The following is a 26,763-nucleotide window of genomic DNA, read 5'->3' as shown; positions in this document are numbered from 1 at the left end:
CTAGTGGAGGTGATGGAATTCCAGGTGAGCTATTTCAAATCCTGAAAGATGATGCTGTGAAAATGCTGCACTCAATATGCCAGCAAATTTGGAAAACTCAGCAGTGGCCACAGGACTGGAAAAGGTAGGTTTTCATTCCAATTCCAAAGAAAGGCAACGCCAAAGAATGTTCAAACTACCGCATGATTGTACTCATCTCACATGCTAGTAAAGTCATGCTCAAAATTCTCCAAGCCAGACTTCAGCAATACATGAACCGTGAACTCCCTGATGTTCAAGCTGGTTTTAGAAAAGGCAGAGGAACCAGAGATCAAATTGCCAACATCCGCTGGATCATGGAAAAAGCAAGAGAGTCCCAGAAAAACATCTATTTCTGCTTTATTGACTATGCCAAAGCCTTTGACTGTGTGGATCACAATAAACTGTGATAAATAAATAAAATTCTGAGAGAGATGGGAATACCAGACCACCTGACCTGCCTCTTGAGAAACCTGTATGCAGGTCAGGAAGCAACAGTTAGAACTAGACATGGAACAACAGACTGGTTCCAAATAGGAAAAGGAGTACATCAAGGCTGTATATTGTCACCCTGCTTATTTAACTTCTATGCAGAGTACATCATGAGAAACACTGGACTGGAAGAAACACAAGCTGGAATCAAGACTGCCAGGAGAAATATCAATCACCTCAGATATGCAGATGACACCACCCTTATGGCAGAAAGTGAAGAGGAGCTAAAAAGCCTCTTGATGAAAGAGAAGGAGGAGAGTGAAAAAGTTGGCTTAAAGCTCAACATTCAGAAAACGAAGATCATGGCATCCAGTCCCATCACTTCATGGGAAATAGATGGTGAAACAGTAGAAATAGTGTCAGACTTTATTTTTCTGGGCTCCAAAATCACTGCAGATGGTGACTGCAGCCATGAAATTAAAAGACGCTTACTCCTTGGAAGAAAAGTTATGACCAACCTAGATAGTATATTCAAAAGCAGAGACATTACTTTGCCGACTAAGGTCCGTCTAGTCAAGGCTATGGTTTTTCCTGTGGTCATGTATGGATGTGAGAGTTGGACTGTGAAGAAGGCTGAGCGCCAAAGAATTGATGCTTTTGAACTGTGGTGTTGTAGAAGACTCTTGAGAGTCCCTTGGACTGCAAGGAGATCCAACCATTCCATTCTGAAGGAGATCAACCCTGGGATTACTTTGGAAGGAATGATGCTAAAGCTGAAGCTCCAGTACTTCGCACACCTCATGCAAAGAGTTGACTCATTGGAAAAGACTCTGATGCTGGGAGGGATTGGGGGCAGGAGGAGAAGGGGACAACTGAGGATGAGATGGCTGGATGGCATCATGGACTCGATGGACATCATCATGAGTCTGAGTGAACTCCGGGAGTTGGTGATGGACAGGGAGGCCTGGTGTGCTGCGATTCATGGGGTCGCGAAGAGTCGGACACAACTGAGCAACTGAACTGAACTGAATGGATTTGAAGCCTTTGGGAATGACTGGAAAATCTTGGCAAGATAATCCTGTAGATGTTGACATTAAAGTAAATTTTTTGGAAGTTAATTTCATTATATCCTATTAATATCAAATTAGAGACAGTTTTTTCATTCCTACATGTTAATTCCTGGATATGCATGTAATGGAAAAGACCAATCATTCCAATAATATTGAAATGCCTCTCATTTCTCAAGGAACTAGTTAAATTACTGGAATAAAGTAATGCTGCCCTATAACTTCGCTACCAGTAGAATAAATAATTTGAGTGGACAAGATCGGTCATATTAAAATATGATTTGGTTCATTGGTGCCCTGGTGTTCTGTGCAGTACAGGATTTGCAATTACAACAGGATTGTAGAATGGCTGGCATGATTATTTAAGAGATTAAGACCCAGCCAGTGAAAAGATTTGCTAAGGTCAGTCATCATTAGTGCAGTACTTAGTTACTATTAAAAGTTTCACTTTTTAAATTCACAAAACTGTTTTTATGTTGCATCTAATCTCACATTACTTCCTTTCCCATGTCTGATCCTCCTGAGTATTTAGACCAAGCTGTGCGTCAGTGGATATTGTTGGCATTCCTTCTTCTTCTGTTTTCTTTGCTTATATTCATTTCTTCTTCTTGATCATTACAAATTTATCATTTCAAAATGAACATCTGGAGAGTCCCCTGGCATCTCAGTGGTTAGGACCTGGTGCTTTTGTTGCAGAGGGTTCATCCCTGGTCCAGGAACTAAGATCCCACAAGCTGCATGGCATAACCATAAATGAATGAATGAGCAATGAAAAGAAACCAAACACCTCAAGTTGGGGGAAACCTAGGAAAGAAAATATTGAAAATTTTTCATGAGACAAATTCAGAGTATACATTTAGCCTCAGAGTTAAAATTCAGAGTGAATGTAAGGCATCTGAATGATGGGAGGAGATTACCCTTCCCTGAACCCCAACTGTGTGCTGGATTCACAGGTGACAGGAGAACCTCCCAGAGCCATCACTTAAAAGACACAGCAAGAGACACAGATGTATTGGACAGACTTTTGGACTCTGTGGGAGAGGGAGAGGGTGGGATGATTTGGGAGAATGGCATTGAAACATGTATACTATCATGTAAGAAACGAATCACCAGTCTAGGTTTGATACAGGATACAGGATGCTTGGGGCTGGTGCACTGGGATGACCCAGAGAGATGATATGGGGAGGGAGGTGGGAGGGGGGTTCAGGATTGGGAACTCATGTACACCCGTGGTGGATTCATGTCAATGTATGGCAAAACCAATACAGTATTGTAAAGTAAAAAAAAATAAATAAGTCAAAAAAAAAAAAAAAAGATGAGTTTTCTAAAGTTAATGTACAAAATGGCTAGGCTTGTTAAAATCTGACCACTTTGAACGTAATGACTCCTTTTGTTTTAGATTCGAGATGGTCCTTTGCATCAGGACCCTGTTCTTGGGAAATTCTGCACCACTCTCTCTGCACCCCCACTCCAGACTACGGGTCCCTTTGCCAGGATTCATTTCCATTCCGACAACCAGATTAATGACCAAGGGTTTCTTATCACCTACTTGACATCACCTTGTAAGTACCTTGATGACTGGGAGCTTAATATCAACTTGAAGAACAGTGCTATGCTCATAGCTGTTCTGTATTTTACTGTGAGGCTGAGGATGGCTTACTCATACTGATTATGTGTGTTTATAAATATTTCTCTCATTGCTACAAATTTCTTTGTTTTCCCAGTGTTCTATTATTAATGCTATAATATTCCCTTGCCCCTAAATTCTGGGATCCGCATTATGGTAAATATGTGTGAGGCCCCTAAAATCAAATAATTCATACATTAGTTCCTTAGCTGTTATTGGGTGCATTGTTGGGAGAAACAAAAGGGAAATGCAGTCTCTCTTGAGATATGTCAGATTTATAACTATTTTACCTTTAACTGGCATTGATACCTTAAAGCAAACCAACAAAAAAAACAGTGAAATGCTCCATCATTTTGTTTTTTATTTTAGGTCTGTAGAGGATTTTGTTCTTCACATACATCATTGTGCCCTGATGAGAATTCACAAGAGAAACACCTTTTAAGTCTCAATATCAGGGAAGATAACAAGAAACATCTTTTCACTAGTCTTCTTTCCTCATTTATTTTGGCTTCAGGCTGAATCTGCTGCTGACTTTCTATAATTTCTGTAGCCCATACCTGTTTTCTGTGCATACCAACTTCCCCCACCCCACCCTGCCACCAACCATATCTTGCTATTCTATATTCATTATTCCTTTAATCTGTTTCATTTTTCTAGTTATATATTTTATTTTGTTACATGTGTTTTATAAACTGCCTCAAATCTCTTTGGCATGCAGGAAAGCATAAATGCATTTGAAAAGCAATTTATCTAAGAGAATGTCAGATTGAAAGTTAGATCACACATTTCTATAGCCATTTTTTTAGGCTGTCCCAAAAGTACATGTCAAGCTGAAAAATCTTGTAATGAAAAGTGTAAGTCTGTTCAGGGTGAATAGAGTGGGTGTATGATGGTATGTATGTGTGTATAATTTTTAAAAATTGTGTCTCATGTCTGTCTGCATGACCTTTCCCTTCTCTTCTGTGCTGTCCTTAGCGGACCTGCAATGTGGAGGGAACTACACAGACCCAGAGGGTCTTCTCTTTGCCGACTTGCCTGGACCTTTCATGCAGGACAGACAATGCATCTACACCATAAAGCAGCCCCCGGGAGAGAAAATACAGGTCAACTTTACCGTCGTGGAGCTGGAAGGCCAAAGTGGCTGTTCTCATAGTTACATTGAGGTAACCTTTGCTACTGAGTGACCCTTAGATAATGTCTGTCAACATTTTTTTATATTCTGTAGAGCCGAGGTCTTCAAATGGTTGTTGGGTCTATAGCGCCCAGATCACCTGGATGATCTGGATGTTAAGTAGTATAATCCTGTGTCCTGTCCCAGGCTTCCTGAATCAGAACCTCTAGGGAATCAGCTCAGCAATCTGTGCTTTAACAGATTCCCCTGCCCCCCAGTCCAACCAGCTGATTTTGTTGCAGGCTAAGGTCTAACACCTGTTCTAGAGAATATGAAAGAATTTGCCAAAAATAGATCTACAGATGGTGAAACAGGAGATGGATAATAGAATAGCAAAGGACAAAAATGAAAACTGAGACTAGAAATTCATAGTAGTGCTAAATTACAAGCTATTAAGTGTTAGTCACTCAGTCATGTCTGACACTTTGTGACCCCATGGACTATAGCCCAGCAGGCTCCCCTGTCCATGGAATTCTCCAGATAAGAATACTGGAGTGGGTAGCCATTCCCTTCTCTAAGGGATTTTCCTGACCCAGGGATCAAACCTGGGTTTCCTGCATTGGAGGCAGATTCTTTACTGTCTGAGCCACCAGGGAAGCCCACAAGCTACTAAACTGAGCCCTAATAACCAGGGTGAATGAAAATGAGTAAAACTAATAGCATTTACTAATAGGATACAGAATTCAGAGATTGTACAGGACAGTTTTATATGGGAGGGAACTCACCCCAGAAAAGTGAAAGGATTTGCCTGGGTGAGCTAGATAGTCAGTGGCAGAGAGTTAACTGAAAGCATGGAATAATCTTTGTTTTAGAGTTTAGAGATTTTTTTTCTTCATCAGTTCTGCTTGCCCTCCTACTGAAAACTTTAACTCTGATTTAAATGTGTATAATGGATGTAATAAGAAGACTATCTGAGACAAAAAGGCAGCTTTTGTTTGCCTCATCTGGTATTTCACTTGCTTAACTACTGGTCAAGCCACAAATTAGAGTGTTGAGTAAGAGAAACAAAATACTTTCTGTTGGGTACAATCATTTTCAATAAACTTAGGGAGGCATTGACAATTATGTTTGCCCATGTAAGTTAGACCAATTCACTTTTCCAGGAAAAACCCAAGTAACCTCTTACCATCTTCCTTCCTCCACATGTAGAGAGAGGAAGCAAATGCATAAGATCTAGACTTAACTCAATAATGAACAAGTACATTGACAATGAAACCACAATAATCTATTTTAAATCTAGAAGTTTTAAACTCAGATGGTAAATGTGTATATTCAGTCATGTTATGTTTTCTAAAGTCCCACATAAAGTACATCAGAGTTTTTCATTATGAGGCAATTTTAGGCATTGTTATATAAATAAAAACTAAATTTCCAACATCTTTTTTTTTTAATTGAAGAATAGTAAAAATAGTTCACACTTAGAGAGTACTTACTGTGCTGGACGCCCTTACTCCCTGGGGGAAGCTTTCTGCAACTGTGATTATCTTCCCATTTGTGGGCCACCTACCTGGTGTTATGGGTCTTGACTTATTGCATCTCTGCCATTCCTGCCTGTCTCATTATGGTTCCTTATTTACATATTTAGTTGGAAATCTCTTCTGCTAGTCTTCAGGTTGTTCTCATTGATAGCTGCTCTGTAAATAGTTGTAAATTTGGTGTCCCCACTGGAAGAACTGAGCTCTGGGTCTTTCTATTCCACCATCTCCGCCCAACACTGTTAAGTTCTTATTTTAGTTCAGTCTTGTGATGACTGTATACAGAAACTGGTAGTCGCTCAGTTGTGTCCAACTCTTAGCCTGCCAATCTCCTCTATCCATGGAATTCTCCAGGTAAGAATACTGGAGTGGGTAGCCATTCCCTTTTCCAGGTGGACTGAATCCAGGTCTCCTGCATTGCAGGCAGATTCTTTACCATCTGAGCCACTAGTGAAGCCTTGGACAATTCTTTATCTACATACTTGAGTTCCTACTTCTGTAAGATGCCCTGCTTTTCCTCCTACACTTTATAAGGATAAACCAAGGAAATAAATTAAAAAAGAAGCTTGAAGACTTAAAAACATTACAAATGCAGATCTTTCTCAGGTCAGATTTCTGACTCCTGCCTTGAACACATTAGTTCAGAGACATCGGATGAGACCCTTTTATAGTTGGCCACTGAAGTATCAACATTCTAATGTGCACTAATAACCACAGAGTCTTGAGCAAATGTCCCTCAAGTGTTGTTGATGGAAAAAATAAAAGAACTTTGTTGTCAGAAGGACAGGTCATATACAGTGATTTGAATAATTAAATAGACTTTTCTATATAACCTTGACTGTCCTACAGAAATAGAGCCAATTGATTTATAGAACTTTAGCACCAGCAGGGTCGCAGAAGTCATTTAATAAAAATCCTTAATTTTATAAATGAGAAAATTGAGATCACAAAGGTCAAATGCTGGTTATTGTTGGAACAGGATTTAGCTGTACCTACATGTAGTCGTCTAGACAGATGTATATTGACTTAGATCAAAGTTCTGACCTTTAATCATATCTATCTACTGGGAAAATTTGTGAACTAAGCCCTTTTAGGAAAAGTATATCCAACACTTTTCACATGCTTTAGACAGTGGGTAAAGTGATACTGGAACCAAATTCAAATGACATTATTATGACTCAGTATATCATTCTCCTAAATGCTGGTTTTAGTTTTAAAAAGTGTACCTCAAAATGACATGTTTAATCAAAGGAATAAACAAAGAAGTGTAGTATTTAAGATATATTGCTGATTTGGAGGAAGGATGATTTTGCCATTTATTAACTCTATCTGTAAGAGAGAGAAGGACCACCCCCACCCCCAACATTTTAGAAAGGATGAAGAACAGAAAAGTAATTCTAGATAGGTGTGGCAGAATGATTATAGGAAGTCTTCTGAGTGGGAATCAGTTCAGTTGAATTCAGTTGCTCAGTTGTGTCTGACTCTCTGTGACTCCATGAATCGCAGCACGCCAGGCCTCCCTGTCCATCACCAACTCCCGGAGTTCACTCAGACTCACGTCCATCGAGTCCGTGATGCCATCAAGCCATCTCATCCTCTGTCGTCCCCTTTTCCTCCTGCCCCCAATCCCTCCCAGCATCAGAGTCTTTTCCAATGAGTCAACTCTTCGCATGAGGTGTGCAAAGTACTGGAGCTTCAGCTTTAGCATCATTCCTTCCAAAGAAATCCCAGGGTTGATCTCCTTCAGAATAGACTGGTTGGATCTCCTTGCAGTCCAAGGGACTCTCAAGAGTCTTCAACACCGCAGTTCAAATGCATCAATTCTTCAGCGCTCAGCCTTCTTCACAGTCCAACTCTCACATCCATACATGACCACAGGAAAAACCATAGCCTTGACTAGACGGACCTTAGTCGGCAAAGTAATGTCTCTGCTTTTGAATATACTATCTAGGTTGGTCATAACTTTTCTTCCAAGGAGTAAGCGTCTTTTAATTTCATGGCTGCAGTCACCATCTGCAGTGATTTTGGAGCCCAGAAAAATAAAGTCTGCCACTGTTTCCACTGTTTCCCCATCTATTTCCCATGAAGTGATGGGACCGGATGCCATGATCTTCGTTTTCTGAATGTTGAGCTTTAAGCCAACTTTTTCACTCTCCTCTTTCACTTTCATCAAGAGGCTTTTTAGCTCCTCTTCACTTTCTGCCGTAAGGGTGGTGTCATCTGCATATCTGAGGTTATTGATATTTCTCCCGGCAGTCTTGATTCCAGCTTGTGCTTCTTCCAGTCCAGCATTTCTCATGATGTACTCTGCATAGAAGTTAAATAAGCAGGGTGACAATATACAGCCTTGACGTACTCCTTTTCCTATTTGGAACCAGTCTGTTGTTCCATGTCTAGCTCTAACTGTTGCTTCCTGACCTGCATACAGATTTCTCAAGAGGCAGGTCAGGTGGTCTGGTATTCCCATCTCTTTCAGAATTTTCTACAGTTTATTGTGATCCACACAGTCAAAGGCTTTGGCATAGTCAATAAAGCAGAAATAGATGTTTTTCTGGAACTCTCTTACTTTTTCCATGAGTGGGAATAGATGCTGGAAAAGATTGAAGGCAGGAGAAGAAGGGGACAACAGAGGATGAGATGGTTGGATGGCATCACTGACTCAATGGACATAAGTTTGAATAAACTCCAGGAGTTGGTGATGGACAGAGAGGCCTGATGGGCTGCAGTTCATGGGGTCACAAAGAGTTGGACACGACTGAGTGACTGAACTAAACTAAACTGAGATGTATTTCTAAGAATCCCAAATCTTCTCATTTTGTAACTCCAGATTTCTTGTTGCCATGTGAATATGTCCTTTAAACGTAGATTAAAATGTCAGTCTCTAGTATGCCTCTTTCCCATGTAGTGTGGTTTGGAAAAACTTTGTGTTCAGTAAGAAAGCTCCATAAACATTTATTTGAGAATAAAATTTAACTGCAAAGGATCATAAATGTGGTATTGCCACATTCAGTATAGCATATCTTTCTTCTTTTTAAAACAAGAAACGCACATTTATATTTTAATTCTTGGACTTATATCACTCTCTCAGCTAAAGTTTCCACTTCTAAAAATGTATATTACCCATGGGTAATGTGATGTGGCTCGTAACAAAAGAATAAGTACAGCAAGAATAGATCAACTGTTAGTCTGCCTGTTTTGTTAAGAGAGCTTTTAAATTGCAGAGACTAGTTCAACAAATGTGACAGAACTGTCTTTCCAGAATAAAAAGCAGCACCTAATTAATATTCCATAAGTGATGTAAGTCATCAGAAGTCTGAGTGAAGGACACATAAGGTAGTAATGAAAGTTTAATTTTAATCCCAGAGAATGCAAGTACTAGGCTGAATAATAATCTCAGAAGCTTGTGTGATGCTGCCGGCAGGGCTTGAAATGGGGTATGGAAGGAAATGAATGCAACTGTTCACCTCACTAGATCTCCTGACCCATCCCATATCATCTGTTCCCTCGCCACCAAGACAGGAAAGGGAAGGGGGAGGAAAGGAGCCTTCTGGGGAAACAGGAGGCTTCTGGGGAAGTTGTTCCTTCTTAGAAGAAGAAAGAAAAACAAAAACAAACTATGATTAATAAGACGGGGAGAAGTAAGTAACACTAAATTTGGCTTCTGAAATCTAGGGCATGGGTACCCATTCTACAAGTCTCACTGATTGACAGATTAATCATATTTTAGACCTCTTGCCAATCCCAGCAAATCACAATGCAGAAATTGTACATCTCTGTATAATGAGATGCAAGTAGAAATAACTGCTAAAAGATTTAAATGTCTGACTTCTTGAAAAGCTATAAACACTCTCCTGAGTAATTACTGGGTTAAGGAAGGAAATAGAAAGTGAAATGAAAGACAACGTAGAAAGTAAAAAGAAAGTGCTACATATCAAAATAAGATAAAATCTTTAAGATTTTAAAGAAATAATAAAATTAGTGGGGAAGGGGGAAAGCACAGTCAGCTGGAACACTGAAGACCGGTCTTCCCTCTGAACCCCTCATCACCTCCTCCCTCCCTCCTTCCTCTCCTCCACTCCCACTGCTCCTGGCTGGGCCCTGCACAGATCTCCCCACTCCCCACAGGTCTTGGGATGACTTCAGATTCACAAAGGACCTCTTTTTGCTCTTTGTCAGGCAGCAGAGCTGTTCAGCTCCAGCCTCAGAATTGGGTGAGGGAGGTCCGTGACTTCCCGTCTGCCTCAGTTCACTGAGTACGCTCAAAGGGATGTGTTGGTCAGAGCCTCATGACTGTGGTGATTCACAGAAAAGTCCTTAAGGACATAAACCCAAATGACAGAGAAAGAGTAAGACCTCTGACAAATGAAGCTGGAAGGCAGCTGCAGCAAGCAGCTACACCAGAGTAGCACCATTTTCTAGTGAAGCACAGGTTGAAATCAATTTTAGTTCAAAGAAGTGTCTTTCCAGAGATGGCAGAAAGAAAGAGGACATCAGGCGATGTCCAGTAACTTGCATTCTTAGCATATTGGATTTGGAGTTTTGGCAGAGACTAGAAACATTTGGCTGGTTTCTTAGCACTTTTGTTGTCCGCACAGTTTTTCCAAAATTGCTTTGTCATCCTGATGCTTTTTAATGAAGTGATAAAATATGCTATTGTTAGGTGAAAATAGTTCTACCCATTGGCATGATGGGAGCCAGGGAATAGACTGAGATGGTAGAACCACCTAGGTTTGGAGTTTCAAGGGATTGTATGGCATAAATCCTTCCTGTGTGTAGAGGAGTTGTGTGCTTATGTGGAGATCACAGACCCCACGGGACTAGTGAGATGGAGAGCAGTGAGTGAGAAGAGGAGCTATGGAAATCAAGACCATCAAGGAAACTCCAGGGGCTTTCCTGGTGACTCAGTGGTAAAGAATTCTCCTGCCAATGAAGGAGATGTGGGTTAGATCCCTGATTCAGAAATATCCCACATGCCACAGAGCAGTAAGCCAATGAGCCACAGCTGTTGAGCCTGTGCTCTGCTGCTGCTAAGTCACTTCAGTCATGTCCGACTCTGTGCAACCCCACAGACGACAGCCCACCAGGCTCCCCTGTCCCTGGGATTCTCCAGGCAAGAATACTGGAGTAGGTTGCCATTTCCTTCTCCAGTGCATGAAAGTGAAAAGTGAAAGTGAAGTTGCTCAGTCGTGTCCGACTCTTTGCGACCCCATGGACTGCAGCCTACCAGGCTCCTCTGTCCATGGGATTTTCCAGGCAAGAGGACTGGAGTGGGGTGCCATCACCTTCTCCGGAGCCTGTGCTCTAGAGCCTGGGAACCACAACTAGTGAGCCCACGTGTCCTAGAGCCTGTGCTCCACAACAAGAAAAGCCACTTCCGTGAGAAGCCTGTCCACTGCAACTAGAGAGTAGCCCCTGCTTGCAACAACTAGAGAAAGCCCAGATGCATCAACAAAGACCCAGCACAGTCAATAATAAAAAAGGAAGGAAGGAAGAGAAAGAAAAAGAAAGAAAGCTCCAAACTTTCTGGAGGGATGTGAGTAATTAGAAAAATAATGCATTCTGTCCCCTTGCACAAGCACAAAAGAAAGAGATTTTTGTGATGTGCAAATTCACAAGTCCTCTGATACTGAATGCAGGATGTGCATTTAGTATCACTCTAGAGCATTCAGGGTTGTGGTTATATTATCGCCATGCCTAGGATCCAAGGAGAATACAGACTTTCAGAATTAATAAGGTTTCATTTCCACAGAGAGAGAGAGAAACATAGCCAAAATCAATTGTACCTTCTAGGTTTAAAGCCCTTGAGCCCTATAAGTTCCTCTGAAAACATTTGGGCTGTAACTGCCTTTCTCCTTGCTGAAGTCCTTGAATTTCATTAGTGAGGCCCAGGGGAATGGCCCACTTTAGCTAGCTCTGCTGCTATTTGGCTGTTTTTCTTCCGCCTTGTCATCTTCTAATGGGCAAAAGAGAAGAGAGAGACATTCGCTGCAGTCTTAGCAGAAGCGAATGGCACCCTGGAGGATTCCAGAACAGGAAGCTCTCTTACTCTGTGTTCATGCTTTCTGGTTTCTAGGCACTGTAGTATGTCTCTAACAAAAACTGAACCATCATACCACGCCTTAAAATTAATGAACCAGCAAGCGTCCATCAGATACCTATTAGCAGAGTTTCGTGTTAGAAGACGAAGGTGGTACAGGAATTTTCTCTTCCCTAAGAAATCTGCTGTTTGGTTGGAGACCTATATAACATAAATTAATGGCAGTATGTGAAATTTACGTTACAGCTCACAGAAAGGAACTGGTTTGGGATGAGTCAGTGGAAAGGCATGCAATTTCCAACATCTGTGTAAGACTTTATCATATGGCTGTACCATGATTTATTTAATCACCCTCCTATTATTAGACATTTGGAATATTTTCGATTCTTATGTTTATAGAGCATATTGATGTGGAACCTTGTGTGTCTTTGTCTGAATCTTGAATGATTTCCTTATGACAGAGTGTTAGAAGTGAAGTTACCAGGTCCAAAACTATGAACATTTCCAAGACTCTTGATACATTTGTCTAGTTACTTTCCAGAAATTTATACTCCCACCAGCTAAGGATGGGAGTAACATGTTACCATATCTCCACCATCTTTGGCTATCGTACTTGTAAGCTCTTCCCTTTACTGTCCATTCCCCTTGACCTGGATATTCTTTCAATTTTCAGTTTAAAAGTTATTTCTGCTGAGATATTCCCTAATTTTCTGTGGGAGTTCAGAGTATTTGGTTAAGTCAGTGGTTCTCTACACTTCAAGACCTTCCAGTGTGACTCATACTATTCTGAAATGAAATTCATAGATGATATCAGTTCACATTGTATACATACATTATGTAAATACATCTGTAAGAGTAAGATTTAGGAGAAATAAAGCAAAGTAAAAGAAATTATGTCAGTGTGTTAAAAGCCTGGGCAAGCTGCACTTGAAGACAGAGTGAAGTCATAAATTGTTTGCTCCCTGAACCATATGAATGCTACACTAAAAATGCAAGCTGACATGGCCATGTGGGTTGGAGATGAATTTTCTGAAATGGTGACCAATTTTTGACAGATTTCCAGGAATAAAAAATAACTTCTTTTGATTTACATTCTACTTGTAATCCTGGAAAATCTGGTACATATTAGAACTGAGCAGAAGTATTTTGCATCTGGTATATAAAATAGAGGTAGATTTTACATTTATAATTATCACTGCAATGAAGGACACACAGGACACAGGAGAACCCTTGTTGTGTGTGACTGTCTCTCACATTTCAGGGTGTTTCATATCTCCACTCCCCAGCCACTAAATGTCAATAGCACCCCAACCACCTTCATGCTAGTAATTAAAACAAAGCCAAAAATTGCCTTCACAGATTTCCAGAAAGTTTAATTGAGGTACATATGGTGAACCATTGTGTTAAGCAATATCAGCACGCTCTACATTCTCAAACATGACAGTCATGCTTTTTGGGGGAAAAAAATGCACTTGCTTGTTGTGCACTTCTGTGAGTGGTGACTCTTTCACAGTTATGTCACAGGTGCTGGTGTTTGTCAATACCTTGATAATGTTAGCTGTGGAGATGGAGCTATGTTTGGACAGCTAGCTCTTCCAAAAGAATTCTGTAGAACAAAAGTAGTGATGTATATTCATAGAAGAATTCCTGATTTGAGTGAGAAACTTCTGAAAGGTCAAGAATAGCAGCAGTTATTCTTTAGTCCACTTTTTCTAGTACTAGGCATTTTGCTAAGGAATTCACAGGTTGGTTTCATCTATTTGATCCAGCTCCTTGAGTCTGGCTTAGATTTAGTAACTTGTTCGAAGTTATTAAGTGTGGAGGTTTGTCAGCAACAGAGGTGGGAATTGAGTCCAGTTTACGACTCCGTAGACCAGATTAATGGCCACCACACTATAAGATACTGACTGTTGATTTAAAATAGGTGGTCTTTATTATATGAAGGACATTTCTTTTTGCTCCTGACTTTCTAAGAGTTTTGCTTCTAATAAATAGAAATGCTGACACTTCTTGCCATCTATAGAGATAAAACAGTTTAGCTTATTGGATCTATTGGCAAGTTTAATTTATAATTTCTAATAGTCCTTGCGTCATGCTTATCCTCATGTTTGTTTTGATACATAAGCCTACAAAGAGTGAATTCACTTTTCTTGAACTGTGTTTAGGATTTTTGTATCTATATTAATAGATGAGATCTCCTCATAGTTTTCCTTTGTATTATCTGTGTTGGGCTTTGGTGAGATGATTCTGAGAATAATTATTTGGGAATTGTTCCATGTTTGAGGGTTCTTTAGAACAAATTATGTATGGGAATTGTCTTTTCCTTTAATGCCTAATTTAATTTACTAGGTAGAGCATCTTCTAGAAGGTTATTTTGGGGGGAAACTAATTATATGTAATGTTTTCAGTTTTATCCATGCCTTATTATCACTCAGATTTTATTTTTCTCTTTCTTGAGATAACTTTAGTAATTTAGATTTTTCTGGGGATAAACATTTCAAACATTCAACTATATTAACATAGTGTTGTACCTAAAATTATTATACAAGTTTTTCAGAATCTGTGTGTTTGTATCACCTTTGTCATTTTAAATTTTTTCTATTTGTGCTCATTTTCTTTTTTTATTCTTTTTCTTTGTTGATTAGATTTCTTGATTAGGATTACAGATCAATTTTTATTTTTCTCTTTAGGTTCGAGATGATCAAAGCTTACTTGGAAAAGTCTGTGGCAATGAAACCCTCTCTCACATTAAATCCATTACTAACAGTATCTGGATCAGGCTTAAAATGGATGCTTCTGTTGTCAGAGCTAGTTTCAGTGCTGTTTATCAAGTGGGTAAGAAAATTTAATTTTAAATGTCTCATTTGCATGATTGTAACATTTTCATTTCTTGAACTATTTTAGTTATTCTATGTCCTTGAATGGTAAGGGGAAAATTCTAATAATAAGGTCACATTGCGTTATATCTTTATGCAGAGTGAAACTCTGCAATAAAATTGAGGGCAACAGTCATTTATCTCTGGACAAATACTACCGTTGTTTTCATACTCACAGCTTGTGGAGGAGAATTAACTGGAAAAGGGATCATTCGCTCGCCGTTTTACCCTAATGTGTATCCAGGAGAAAGAGTCTGCGTGTGGACCATCCGCCAACCCCAAAGTCAAGTGGTTCTTCTCAACTTCACTGCCTTTGACATGGGAGGTTCTGCCCACTGTGATACAGATTATATTGAGGTGAGAGTAAAACACTTTTGAATATCTGCATTTGATGAGATGTTATTAAAAATATTATGTCATGTTATTCTCACTCAGTTACATGAAACAAAACTAGTTTATAGATGCAAAATCCTCAACAAAATTCTAGCTGGATCCAGCAGCATATAAAGAGGATTATATAGCCCAGAAATGCAAGGCTGCTATATATCCAAAAATAATCAGTATAAGATAAAGGGGGAAAATCCCCACTTAATTACCTCAATAGATGCAAATAAAAAGCATTTGACAAAGTTCAGTATCTTTTCATGAAACAATACTCAACAAACCAAGAACAGAATGTAACTTCCTTAATCTGATAAAGGACATCTATGAATATATAGATGCAAAATTCTTAACAAAATTCTAGCTAAATGAATCCAGCAGTGTATAAAGCTAACATCAATTTTAATAATAAAACACTAAATACTTTGCCTCTGTGTCGTCAGTAAAAAGGCAAAGATGTTTATTCTTACCATGTGTTTTCAATATTATACTGGAAATTCTAGTTGGGACAGTAAGCAAGGAAAGGAGATAAAATGCATCTAGAATGGAAAGGAAGAAACATGATTATTTCAATTCACAGATAGTGTTGTCTATAGAAAATCTTAAGGAATGCACACACATACTCATAAAATATCAAAACTAATAAATTCAGCAGGTTGTGGGATACAAGATCAAAATATGATAGTCCTATCTTTTTTATACACTAGCAATGAACAGTTTGAAAATTAAATCAAGGAAACAGTTTCATTTCCAATAGCATTCAGTTCAGTTCAGTCGCTCAGTCGTGTCCGACTCTTTGCGACCCCATGAATCGCAGCACGCCAGGCCTCCCTGTCCATCACCAACTCCCGGAGTTCACTCAGACTCGCGTTCATAGAGTCAGTGATGCCATCCAGCCATCTCATCCTCGGTCGTCCCCTTCTTCTCCTGCCCCCAGTCCCTCCCAGCCAATAGCATAAAGAAGAAGAAACATTGAGGAATATAGCTTTAAAGAGACATCTAAAATCTATACTCTTGAAAATGACAAAGGAAGGAAATTAAAGACCTCTATAAATAGAAAGACATCTCAAATTAATGGATTATAAGAACTAATGTTGTTAAAATGACAATACTACTTAAATTTATCTAAAGATTCAATTCAGTCTCTACTGAAATCCCAGTGGGAATTTTCACAGAAACTCATAAGTTGATTGTAAAATCTTATAGAAATGCAAGGGAACCAGAATAAGCAGAAGCATTCTTGAAAAAGAGCAACATTGGAGGAGTCATAATTATGACTTTAAAACTTTGAACAGTGCTATAATAATCAAGTAAGGATATTACATGTATTATTCAAGTAAGAATAAAAATATGGAACAATGGAACAGAACAGAAAATCCAGAAATAAATTGCTATATCTTTATGATCAATTGATTTTTGAAAAGAGCACCAAGACTTTCAATGGGAAGAAATGGTTTTTTCAAGTAGTGTTGAATATGCACAAATGAAATTAGGAAACTGGACCGTTTCCTTACACCATACAAAAAAATTAACTCAAAATGGATCACCAACCTAAATTTGGGAGCTAAAATCATGAAATTCTTGAAGAAAACAGGAGTCAGTGTTTATGATTTGGGGTTAGGCAAAGCCTTCTTACATCTGACACAAAAAATACAACAAAAGAAAAACTGAAAAATTTGAACTTCATTGAAATTAAAAATAAATAATTTTTAAATGGGCAAAGAATATGAATTTATATATTTATATAAAGAAGATATACAAAAGATACTCAACATCACTAATCATCAGGGAAATGCAAATCAAACCACAATGAGATGCTGCTTCATAACCACTAGGATGACTATAATCAAGAAGTCAGATAATAACAAGTGTTCAAATTGGAACCCTTTTACGCATTTCCCACCAATGGTGAACATTTAAATGGTATGGCTGTCGTGGAAAACAATTGCTCAAAAAGTTAAGGAGACGGCAATGGCAACCCACTCTAGTACTCTTGCTTGGAAAATCCCATGGATGGAGGAGCCTGGTAGACTGCAGTCCATGGGGTCGCTAAGAGTTGGGCACTACTGAACAACTTCACTTTCACTTTTCACTTTCATGCATTGGAGAAGGAAATGGCAACCCACTCCAGTATTCTTGCCTAGAGAAACCCAGGGACGGGGGAGCCTAGTGGGCTGCCGTCTATGGGGTCGCACAGAGTTGGACACGACTGAAGCAACTTAGCAGCAGCAGCAAAAAGTTAAACATAGAGTTATCATTTGATCCAGCAATTCCACTTCTAGGTATACCTTGAAGGAAAATGAAATATACATTTACACAAAAGTTGTACCTAAATGACTACAGTCATTATTCATAGTAGCCAGAAAGTAGAAACAACCTAAATGTCCATCAATTGATATGTGGATTAATAAAATGCGATCTATCCATGCAATGGAATATTTTATGGTATTAAAAGAAATGCAGTAATGATACACACTACGACATGGATGAACTTTGAAAACACTATGCGAAGTGAAAGGAACTAGTTACAAAAGACTGCATATTGTACGATGCCATTTATTTGAAATGTCCAGAAGAGGAAATCCATAGAAATAGAAAACAGAATAGTGGCTTTGTGGGGCTGGGGCTTGAGGGGAATGGGGAGTGGCTGTTGATGGGGATGGAGTTTCTTTTCAGTTCAGTTCAGTTCAGTCGTGTCCGACTCTTTGCGACCCCATGAATCGCAGCACGCCAGGCCTCCCTGTCCATCACCATCTCCCGGAGTTCACTCAGACTCACGTCCATCAAGTCAATGATCCCATCCAGCCATCTCATCCTGGGTTGTCCCCTTCTCCTCCTGCCCCCAATTCCTCCCAGCATCAGAGTCTTTTCCAATGGGTTAACTCTTCGCATGAGGTGTCCAAAGTACTGGAGCTTCAACTTGAGCATCATTCCTTCCAAAGAAATCCCAGGATTGATCTCCTTCAGAATGGACTGGTTGGATCTCCTTTTAGGGCAACTAAAATATTCTCAAATTGATTTTTACTATATTAACAGACTTTATTAAAAAATTATTCTTGAAGTAGTTTTCCAAAATAAATATCTAGGAGAATAAATTTGAACATATCTTTTTTACTTAGATTGGTAGCAGTTCCATTTTGGGTTCTCTTGAAAATGAAAAGCATTGTGGCACAGACATCCCTTCGTTTATAACATCCGTGTACAATTCTCTTCATGTCATATTCGTGAAAAGTTCTTCTACTGAAAACCATGGTTTTGTGGCTGAATTTAGCAGTGAAGCTTTGGGTAAGTGATTCTTCTACTTTGCCCTTGGGACTTGTATCAGAATAAGTGAACAATGGAAATATATTATTATAGAAAATTAATCTATACTGTAGGTGTGTAGTCACCTATGCTGTGAAAATTTTAAAGTACACTTAAAGGCAAAGGAAATATATATTTCCTAATCAGCACCTCTCAGTGGTTTACTGATGCCTATTAATAAGAGAAAAATTTAGGTTATCCTAGGTGGCACAAAAGGAAACATTTCCTTTTTGACCTTTTAAGAGGTTATGATCAGATTATTTTATTTGGAATTCCAGGTAGCTTGTTGATTCTAATTTTAATCAGAATTAAAAATAATTTGGATAATTATTATTATTTTTGTTTCAACAGCATGTGGAAAAGTTCTTACAGAGTCAACTGGAAGCATTCAAAGTCCTGGCCATCCAAATATCTACCCCCATGGCATCAGTTGTACCTGGCACATCATAGTCCAGCCTGGTCACCTGATTCATCTGAGATTCAGAGAATTTCATCTGGAGTTTCATTACAATTGCACAAAGGACTATCTAGAAGTTTATGACACTGGTTCTCAGACATCTCTTGGGAGGTGAGAATATTTTCTTTTTTGCTTTTTAACATGAAAGTTTCCTGCTTTCTTGTGTTCCTGCTTCTGTAAAATATGTTAAAATCTACCATGTTGTGTTATAAAAAATAAGTGAGATCAACATACTTCTCAGTAACATTTTCTATATCATTATTCACTACTATGTAGCCTTGGGCATTAGTAATTACCTTTTGACATGAGGGTATACCCATGAAGGCATCACCAAAATCAAAACAATGCTCATATCCATCACCCTCACATCTTCTTCCTGCCTTCAAACCTTCTATAAGTGTTCATTTCTGCCCCTCTTCCCCAACCCCAGGAAATCATTGCACTGCTTTCTATCACTGTAAGTTAGTTTGCATATCTGAAATTGTATAAAAGCAGAATCATTCTGTATGTACTCGTTTTTCATCTGACTTTTCTCAGTCAGCATATTTTGTTGAGTTCCTTTAGTCTGAGGGTTAATAGTTAAATGAAATCTGAAACTGTTAGTTCTTGAAATGCTTTTTTAGTCTCTTTTGCCCTTGGAACTCTAATTGCACCTATCTTAGGCCACTTGATATTGTCCCACAACTCACGGATACTCTGTTTATTTGAGTTTGTCTTTGTGCATTTCATTTTGGAAAGTATGTATCGCTCTGTATTCAAGTGCACCAATCTTTTCTCCTATAGTGTCTATTCTGCTCTCAATCCTACCAAGTACATTTTTCCATCATAGACATTGTAATTTTCACTTCTGGAAATTCATGTGAGGCCATCTTTTATTCCACATCCCTACTTTACATATTAATTTTTTCCTTCTAGCATCTTAAATTGGTGGGATACAGTTATAAATATTTTGATGTCTTTGCTGATTCAGTCCTTCTTGGTATATTATGGTTGATGAATTTTTCTTCTCATTATGGGCTATACTTTCCTCCTTCTTTTCATAGCTGGTAATACTTGATATTACCAATTCGTTGGAAAAGATTTTGATGCTGGGAAAGATTGAGGGCAGGAGGAGAAGGGGGCAACAGAGGATGAGATGGTTGAATGGCATCACTGACTCAATGCACATGAATATGAGCAGCCTGGTGTGCTGCAGTCCATGGGGTCACAAACAGTCAGACACGACTTAGCGACTGAACAACAACGTTTGATAGGATGACATTTTCAGTTTTGTGTTTGTGTACCAGACGCTATTGTATTACTCTTCTTGGGTTTTGTTTTTGGATGCAGTTAAGTTACTCAGAAACAGTTTGATCATTGTTATTCACTTGTCTCCTGTCTCTGAAGAGTTATTGTCTTTCACTGCTTGATATCTAGTGTCTTGAGAACCGTTGTTTTTATCTATTTTGTCCAGGTTTTCAGTTGTTTCGGAAAAAAAGATTATGTAAATCTAGCCCCTGTTATTACGTCTTTGTTGGACATAGATATCTCTTGATTCCCTTTTCCCCCTTTTTTTGTATTTCATTTTCTTTTTCCTCATCCATTTTTTAAACATTTAAACATTTTTTTCCTTATCCATTGTTTCCTTAAACTTATTTTTGCCCCTAACTTTATTCTCCCTCTTCATTTTTTTGCTCTTCCTTTTCTTAATCTTTAAACTTTTAAAATTTCTTCCTTTTTATGGTTGGTACTTGATTCCTGATCACTGAAAATTACCTATTTTTTGCTGAATGATATAAATATTGTTGTTGTTCAGAAGAGAGACATTTTATAGAATACTAATTCATCTACCTTTGCTTTAAGATATTAAATCATTTTTACACTGAAATGGTATTATACACCATTTTTTCCCCTTTTTCTGCCTCAGAAATTAACTCATCCATTTCCCATGTTTAATACTCTGTCTTATTTTGGTTTCTATTTCCACCCCCATCATTCCTTTGCTTTTACCAAGTGTTCTTTGAATTGAGATTTTGATTTTCTCGTCACTTCTCTCACAAGTATTTCTAGATAAGAGCTCACAACATGATGTCTTACAGAATAGTTTTTCTGAGTAAAAATTGCTTTCTTCAGCAAAAATTTGACATGGATTAGCAATCAAACTCTTACCTCTGCATGGACCAGTGTTGTAAAGAGAGTAGAGTTCACCTGCATAAGGCTAACTATTCTAGACACTGTTCTAAGTTCCTTATATATGGTCTATTAACTCATAAAATTCTCAGGACCACTCTTTGAAGTAGGTCATATCACCATCCCCATTTTATAGATGGGAAAACTGAGACATCTGTCCAAAATCATAAAGCCTCTAAGGGATAGAGCTGACTCTAGAGTCTGTGCTATGAGTTTATAATACATGATATTCCTTTGTTGTATAAGTACGTTTACTATATTTTTATTAATAAGTTCATTAATGTGCGATATGGTGACCTACTGTAGCTCAGAATTTCTAATTTCATTAAAATTATGTTGTATGACATGTCATAAAACCATCTAAAGGAAGTAACTGTGAGTTTGGATGATCTTTAGCAACTTTGTGTATGCTTTGTGCTTGAAATAAATTTGTTTTTTAAGGTTAATATGGGATATTATTATTGTGTTTTTTTAACATGTCCTAATTTGGAACTCTGAATGCAGAGTTCCAAAGAATAGCAAGAAGAGATAAGAAAGCCTTCTTTAGCAATCAATGCAAAGAAATAGAGGAAAACAACAGAATGGGAAAGACTAGAGATCTCTTTAAGAATATTAGAGATAGCAAGAGAACATTTCATGCAAAGATGAGCTCGATAAAGGACAGAAATGGTATGGACCTAACAGAAGCAGAAGATATTAAGAAGAGATGGCAAGAATACACAGAAGAACTGTAAAAAAAAGATCTTCACAACCCAGATAATCACAATGGTGTGATCACTCATCTAGAGCCAGAAATCCTGGAATGTGAAGTCAAGTGGGCCTTAGAAAGCATCACTACAAACAAAGCTAGAGGAGGTGATGGAATTCCAGTTGAACTGTTTCAAATCCTGAAACATGATGCTGTGAAAGTGCTGCACTCAATATGCCAGCAAATTTGGAAAACTCAGCAGTGGCCACAGGACTGGAAAAGCTCAGTTTTCATTCCAATCCCAAAGAAACACAATGCCAAAGAATGCTCAAACTACCGCACAATTGCACTCATCTCACGTGCTAGTAAAGTAATGCTTAAAATTATCCAAGCTAGGCTTCAGCAATACGTGAACCGTGAACTTCTGATGTTCAAGCTGGTTTTAGAAAAGGCAGAGGAACCAGAGATCAAATTGCCAACATCCACTGGATCATGGGAAAAGCAAGAGAGTTCCAGAAAAACATCTATTTCTGCTTTATTGACTATGCCAAAGCCTTTGACTGTGTGGATCACAATAAACTGTGGAAAATTCTGAAAGAGATGGGAATACCAGACCACCTGACCTGCCTCTTGAGAAACCTGTATGCAGGTCAGGAAGCAACAGTTAGAACTGGACATGGAACAACAGACTGGTTCCAAATAGGAAAAGGAGTACATCAAGGCTGTATATTGTCACCCTCCTTATTTAACTTCTATGCAGAGTACATCATGACAAACACTGGACTGGAAGAAACACAAGCTGGAATCAAGATTGCCGGGAGAAATATCAATAACCTCAGATATGCAGATGACACCACCCTTATGGCAGAAAGTGAAGAGAAGCTAAAAAGCCTCTGGATGAAAGTGAAAGAGGAGAGTGAAAAAGGTGGCTTAAAGCTCAACATTCAGAAAACAAAGATCATGGCATCCGGTCCCATCACTTCATGGGAAATAGATGGGGTAACAGTGGAAACAGTGTCAGACTTTATTTTTTTGGGCCCCAAAATCACTGCAGATGGTGACTGCAGCCGTGAAATTAAAAGACACTTACTCCTTGGAAGAAAAGTTATGAGAAACCTAGATAGCATATTCAAAAGCAGAGACATTACTCTGCCGACTAAGGTCCGTCTAGTCAAGGCTATGGTTTTTCCTGTGGTCATGTATGGATGTGAGAGTTGGACTGTGAAGAAGGCTGAGTGCCAAAGAATTGATGCTTTTGAACTGTGGTGTTGGAGAAGACTCTTGAGAGTCCCTTGGACTGCAAGGAGATCCAACCAGTCCATTCTGAAGGAGATCAGCCCTGGGATTTCTTTGGAAGGAATGATGCTAAAGCTGAAACTGCAGTACTTTGGCCACCTCATGCGAAGTGTTGACTCATTGGAAAAGACTCTGATGCTGGGAGGGATTGGGAGCAGGAGAAGAAGGGAATGACAGAGGATGAGATGGCTGGATGGCATCACTGACTCGATGAACATGAATCTGAGTGAACTTCGGGAGTTGGTGATGGACAGGGAGGCCTGGCGTGCTGCGATTCTTGGGGTCGCAAAGAGTCGGCCATGACTGAGCGACTGAACTGAACTGAATTTGGGGTATGTCATTTTGAGCATCCTGAAAGTTTTTAAATCTGTTTTCTTTCTTGGTTCCAAATAGATATTGTGGAAAATCCATTCCGCCCTCTCTTACCAGTAATGACAACTCATTAATGCTTACATTTGTGGCTGACTCTGACCTTGCTTATGAAGGCTTTCTAATAAACTATGAAACAACTGACGCATCAGCAGGTAAGAAAATAGCATTGCATGCTTGGTTTCACTTACTTTCTTACAAAATAGTACCATGAAAATATTTTATGCCAAAATTTGTGCTATATAAAGAAAGATGCTTTTATAATAAAGCATAGTGACTTAAGTGCCTTTCATATTAAATATAGAGTAATGATAAGAGTATTTTGTCAATGTTAAATCTTCTAATTGTGGTAATTGTACTATGGTTGTGTAAGAAAATGTTTATGTTTTTAGAAATAATGAAGCAATGGGAGCAAAATATACGTATGTATATAAATCTAAGTGAAAGGAATTTGGGAACTATTCCTGACAACTTTTCTGTTGAATTTAAATTTCTATCAAAATTAAATGTTACGAAAGAGACCAAAAATTTAAGAAATTAGAAAAAGGACAAAAACAGAGTAAGAAACCACTACACTGCATGGAATTCTATGGCAGAAAATGAAAGTTTTCTTGTTAGAATATACATTTCTAAATTTGACCTAATGAAATTGAAACTTTTCAGCATTTATTCCTTTTTTTATATTTTTCTATTACTTAATTCTCATCATTACTTTGCTCTTTGTCAATGCAATGTAGGAAACAAGTACCATTTGCCAGCAGGGTCTTTGAGGTCATAGGTAAACCAGGGATGTTCCTAGCTGGCCCCGGAAGCTATGGTTTTAGGGCTTCCCTGGTGGCTCAGCAGTAAAGAGTCTGCCTGCTAATGAAGGAGATGTGGGTTCGATCCCTGGGTCAGGAAGATCCCCTGGAGGAGCAAATGGCAGCCCACTTTTGCGCTTGCCTCGAGAATCCCATGGACAGAGGAGCCTGGCGGGCTATAGTCCATGGGGTCATAGAGTTGGACAAGCCTTAGCGACCAAACAGCAACAATAAATGTGCTTTCTTAGGTTCATGTTGCCACTGGGATATATACATTTTTACGGAGTCTGGGTTTTCCTTTTGCATAGTATTTAGAAAGATAGCTCATGGAACAAAATACTGTGCAGTTATGACATATGGGGGTATGTGACTAAGTTTCCCAAGCATTTCACACCTTTGAATTGTCCCAGAAGCATGCAATTCTTCGTTGCTTAAGAAAGTACTGAGAGCATTTCAGTGTGCCATATGCGCTCCCGCTGACACTCTTGCATCCAGAAACCCCAGGCTCTCATCTTTTAAAGCTCCCAGTCCCTTAAAAAAAAAAAAAAGGTAAATTAATCTACTTGGAGTCCCTCTCAGTGTCTTACTTGTTTCTTCTCAGAGCATCTGACCATAATTCTTCGTTTCAGGCTGCCTTCTAGTAGTTCAAGTTCTGTTTTAGAAGCATGGCTTTAGATTTCTCCAGGATCCCAACTGTGAGAAAGCTATACACCTTTCTCTCCTGTGGGTCCCACTCTCAAGGCAGTTTATTATATAGCTCCAGCACCTGAGAAATTGAATCCCTGGCAATTCCGGTAGGTTACATTATTTGATTGACATATTTACTGGACTTCGTTCAGATTTTTAACATCCCCTGACCAAAACTGGCTTTTCAAGAAATCCTAGTATGCACACAATTTTCCATACTCCTGTGGTTTTATCTGCCTCATATATTTGGCCCAAACCACAGCTGAATATTAGATTCGGATTTGGAGCAAGTCACTTGAACTCTCTGGGCCATAGTCTTCTCATCTGTAAAATTAAGGAATTGGATTTGATGATCTTTGGGATGTCTTCTGCCTTTAATCAACTGTGAACACAAGTTTAATTTGCTGCATGAATAAACTAGCTGTAACTTAGATAATAAACGATGCAGGTGGGACCTCCTAAAATATTATGGAAATCTTTGTAACAGCTCGCAATGTCACTAGAGTGACTAACACAGCTCTGCTGAAAATCACACTGATTTGTAAAGCAGTATCTAGTCCAACGGGGGTAATCTGGCAGGGAGGATGATACATTTTAATTGAGAAAGATAAGAGACAGATCAAATAAGGAGGTTGTGAAAAAAGAAAGAAGACTGCTGGACAGAACAGGAAACTGATAAACAAAGGGAAACACAGGTGAGGAGAGAGAAGGGCGTTCTGGGGTGGATAACTCTGCAGACTCTGGTCGGCATCCCCGTAGGGTAATCACTACCTTGGCTGTTGTGTCCAGACAGGGCTGAAATCACAGACAAGGAAGTGCTGGCTTTCTGTCCCTTGGCTGAGCCTGACTGAGCCTGGCTGGTCGCTGTGTGCCTGCCTTTGAGGGATGATTTCACCGGCCTGACTCCCACAGGCAAATATTCGTAAGAGCAACCTGATGATTGTATCCAGGAAGCCATATGGCCCCTCATCTTACCATTTGGAGCCCGTCTCAGTTTCCCATAGATGAGGGTGTGTGTGGTTGCCCCTCATGAATTGTTGAGAGGCCCCCGCAGGACTGCTCAGGGAAGGGCTGGACTCAGGAGACTGACCAGGGGGTCCAGGCAGCCGGAGTCTGAGTGAGCTGCCCACCTGGAAGCAGCAAGGTGGTAGGGTGCTTTCTTTTCAACTATCATATTATTTTTGATGTTGTCTGCAGGGTACAACAGTACCAGGGAGAAGTGTCAATGGAAGCTCAGTTGGTGGTCTTCATCTTATTTATTGCTTTAGCAAAAGTTATTTTTAGAGCAATCACAATCTTGATGGTGTTGGGTTGTTGGCTTTTAGTCCCTCAGCACTACAGGTATGAGTTTCTCTGTTCAAGTCTTTCCTGTCTTCATCTGATAAAAGTTAAATTTCCTGACTCGAATCCAGTTACTTTCCCATCTGTAGTTTGTACCATGGGGCTATGATGTCAGCCCCTAAGTATGTGTTTGCGCGGAAAGAGATTGACTTCTGGTCATTACTTCGACTCCTTCTCTCATCACTGTTTCTGCCTCCATCCAGATGTGCCTGGGGTAAGAGAGACAAAGAACTAACAAGAAAATGTTTGCGGATAGAAACCCTTAAGGATATCTTAGCAACTGATTTATGAAACTGGATGTTAAATGTTTGCTAATTTAAAGTACAAAATATTTTAATTCTGAGAGAATATAATTGATTAGTTAACTTTAGTTTTTTAACTGTAATTTTATTTTCTGTTAACATCTGCTGCATATACATTAATATGATCCTACCGAGAGGACTTCAAGAGGATTTAAGAAAATAGAGAGAAATGTACCTGACACACTTTTTACTTTAACGTTAGATGAAAGCTGTATAATGTACAGTCTAGTGTTTTTCAAACATTGAAACAGTCATGATTCCTTAGTG

General features: G+C 39.0%; 1 protein-coding gene across 1 annotated transcript in view; it reads left to right on the top strand.

Moving 5' to 3' along the window:
- The window catches only part of CUBN (cubilin), a 265,197-nt gene that overhangs the window by 35,307 nt on the left and 203,127 nt on the right, over positions 1-26,763 (top strand). The window contains exons 16-22 of the mRNA XM_052651051.1: positions 2,917-3,079; positions 4,120-4,307; positions 14,518-14,662; positions 14,882-15,060; positions 18,204-18,369; positions 18,739-18,955; positions 23,391-23,521. Coding sequence (XP_052507011.1) covers positions 2,917-3,079; positions 4,120-4,307; positions 14,518-14,662; positions 14,882-15,060; positions 18,204-18,369; positions 18,739-18,955; positions 23,391-23,521 — 1,189 coding nt within the window. The remainder of the gene's footprint in view (positions 1-2,916; positions 3,080-4,119; positions 4,308-14,517; positions 14,663-14,881; positions 15,061-18,203; positions 18,370-18,738; positions 18,956-23,390; positions 23,522-26,763) is intronic.

Source organism: Budorcas taxicolor, chromosome 13 (genome assembly GCF_023091745.1).
Source record: "Budorcas taxicolor isolate Tak-1 chromosome 13, Takin1.1, whole genome shotgun sequence".
Taxonomy (NCBI): Eukaryota; Metazoa; Chordata; class Mammalia; order Artiodactyla; family Bovidae; genus Budorcas; species Budorcas taxicolor.
The sequence above is the reverse complement of the archived record's forward strand: the minus strand, read 5'-3'. Positions and strand labels throughout refer to the sequence as shown.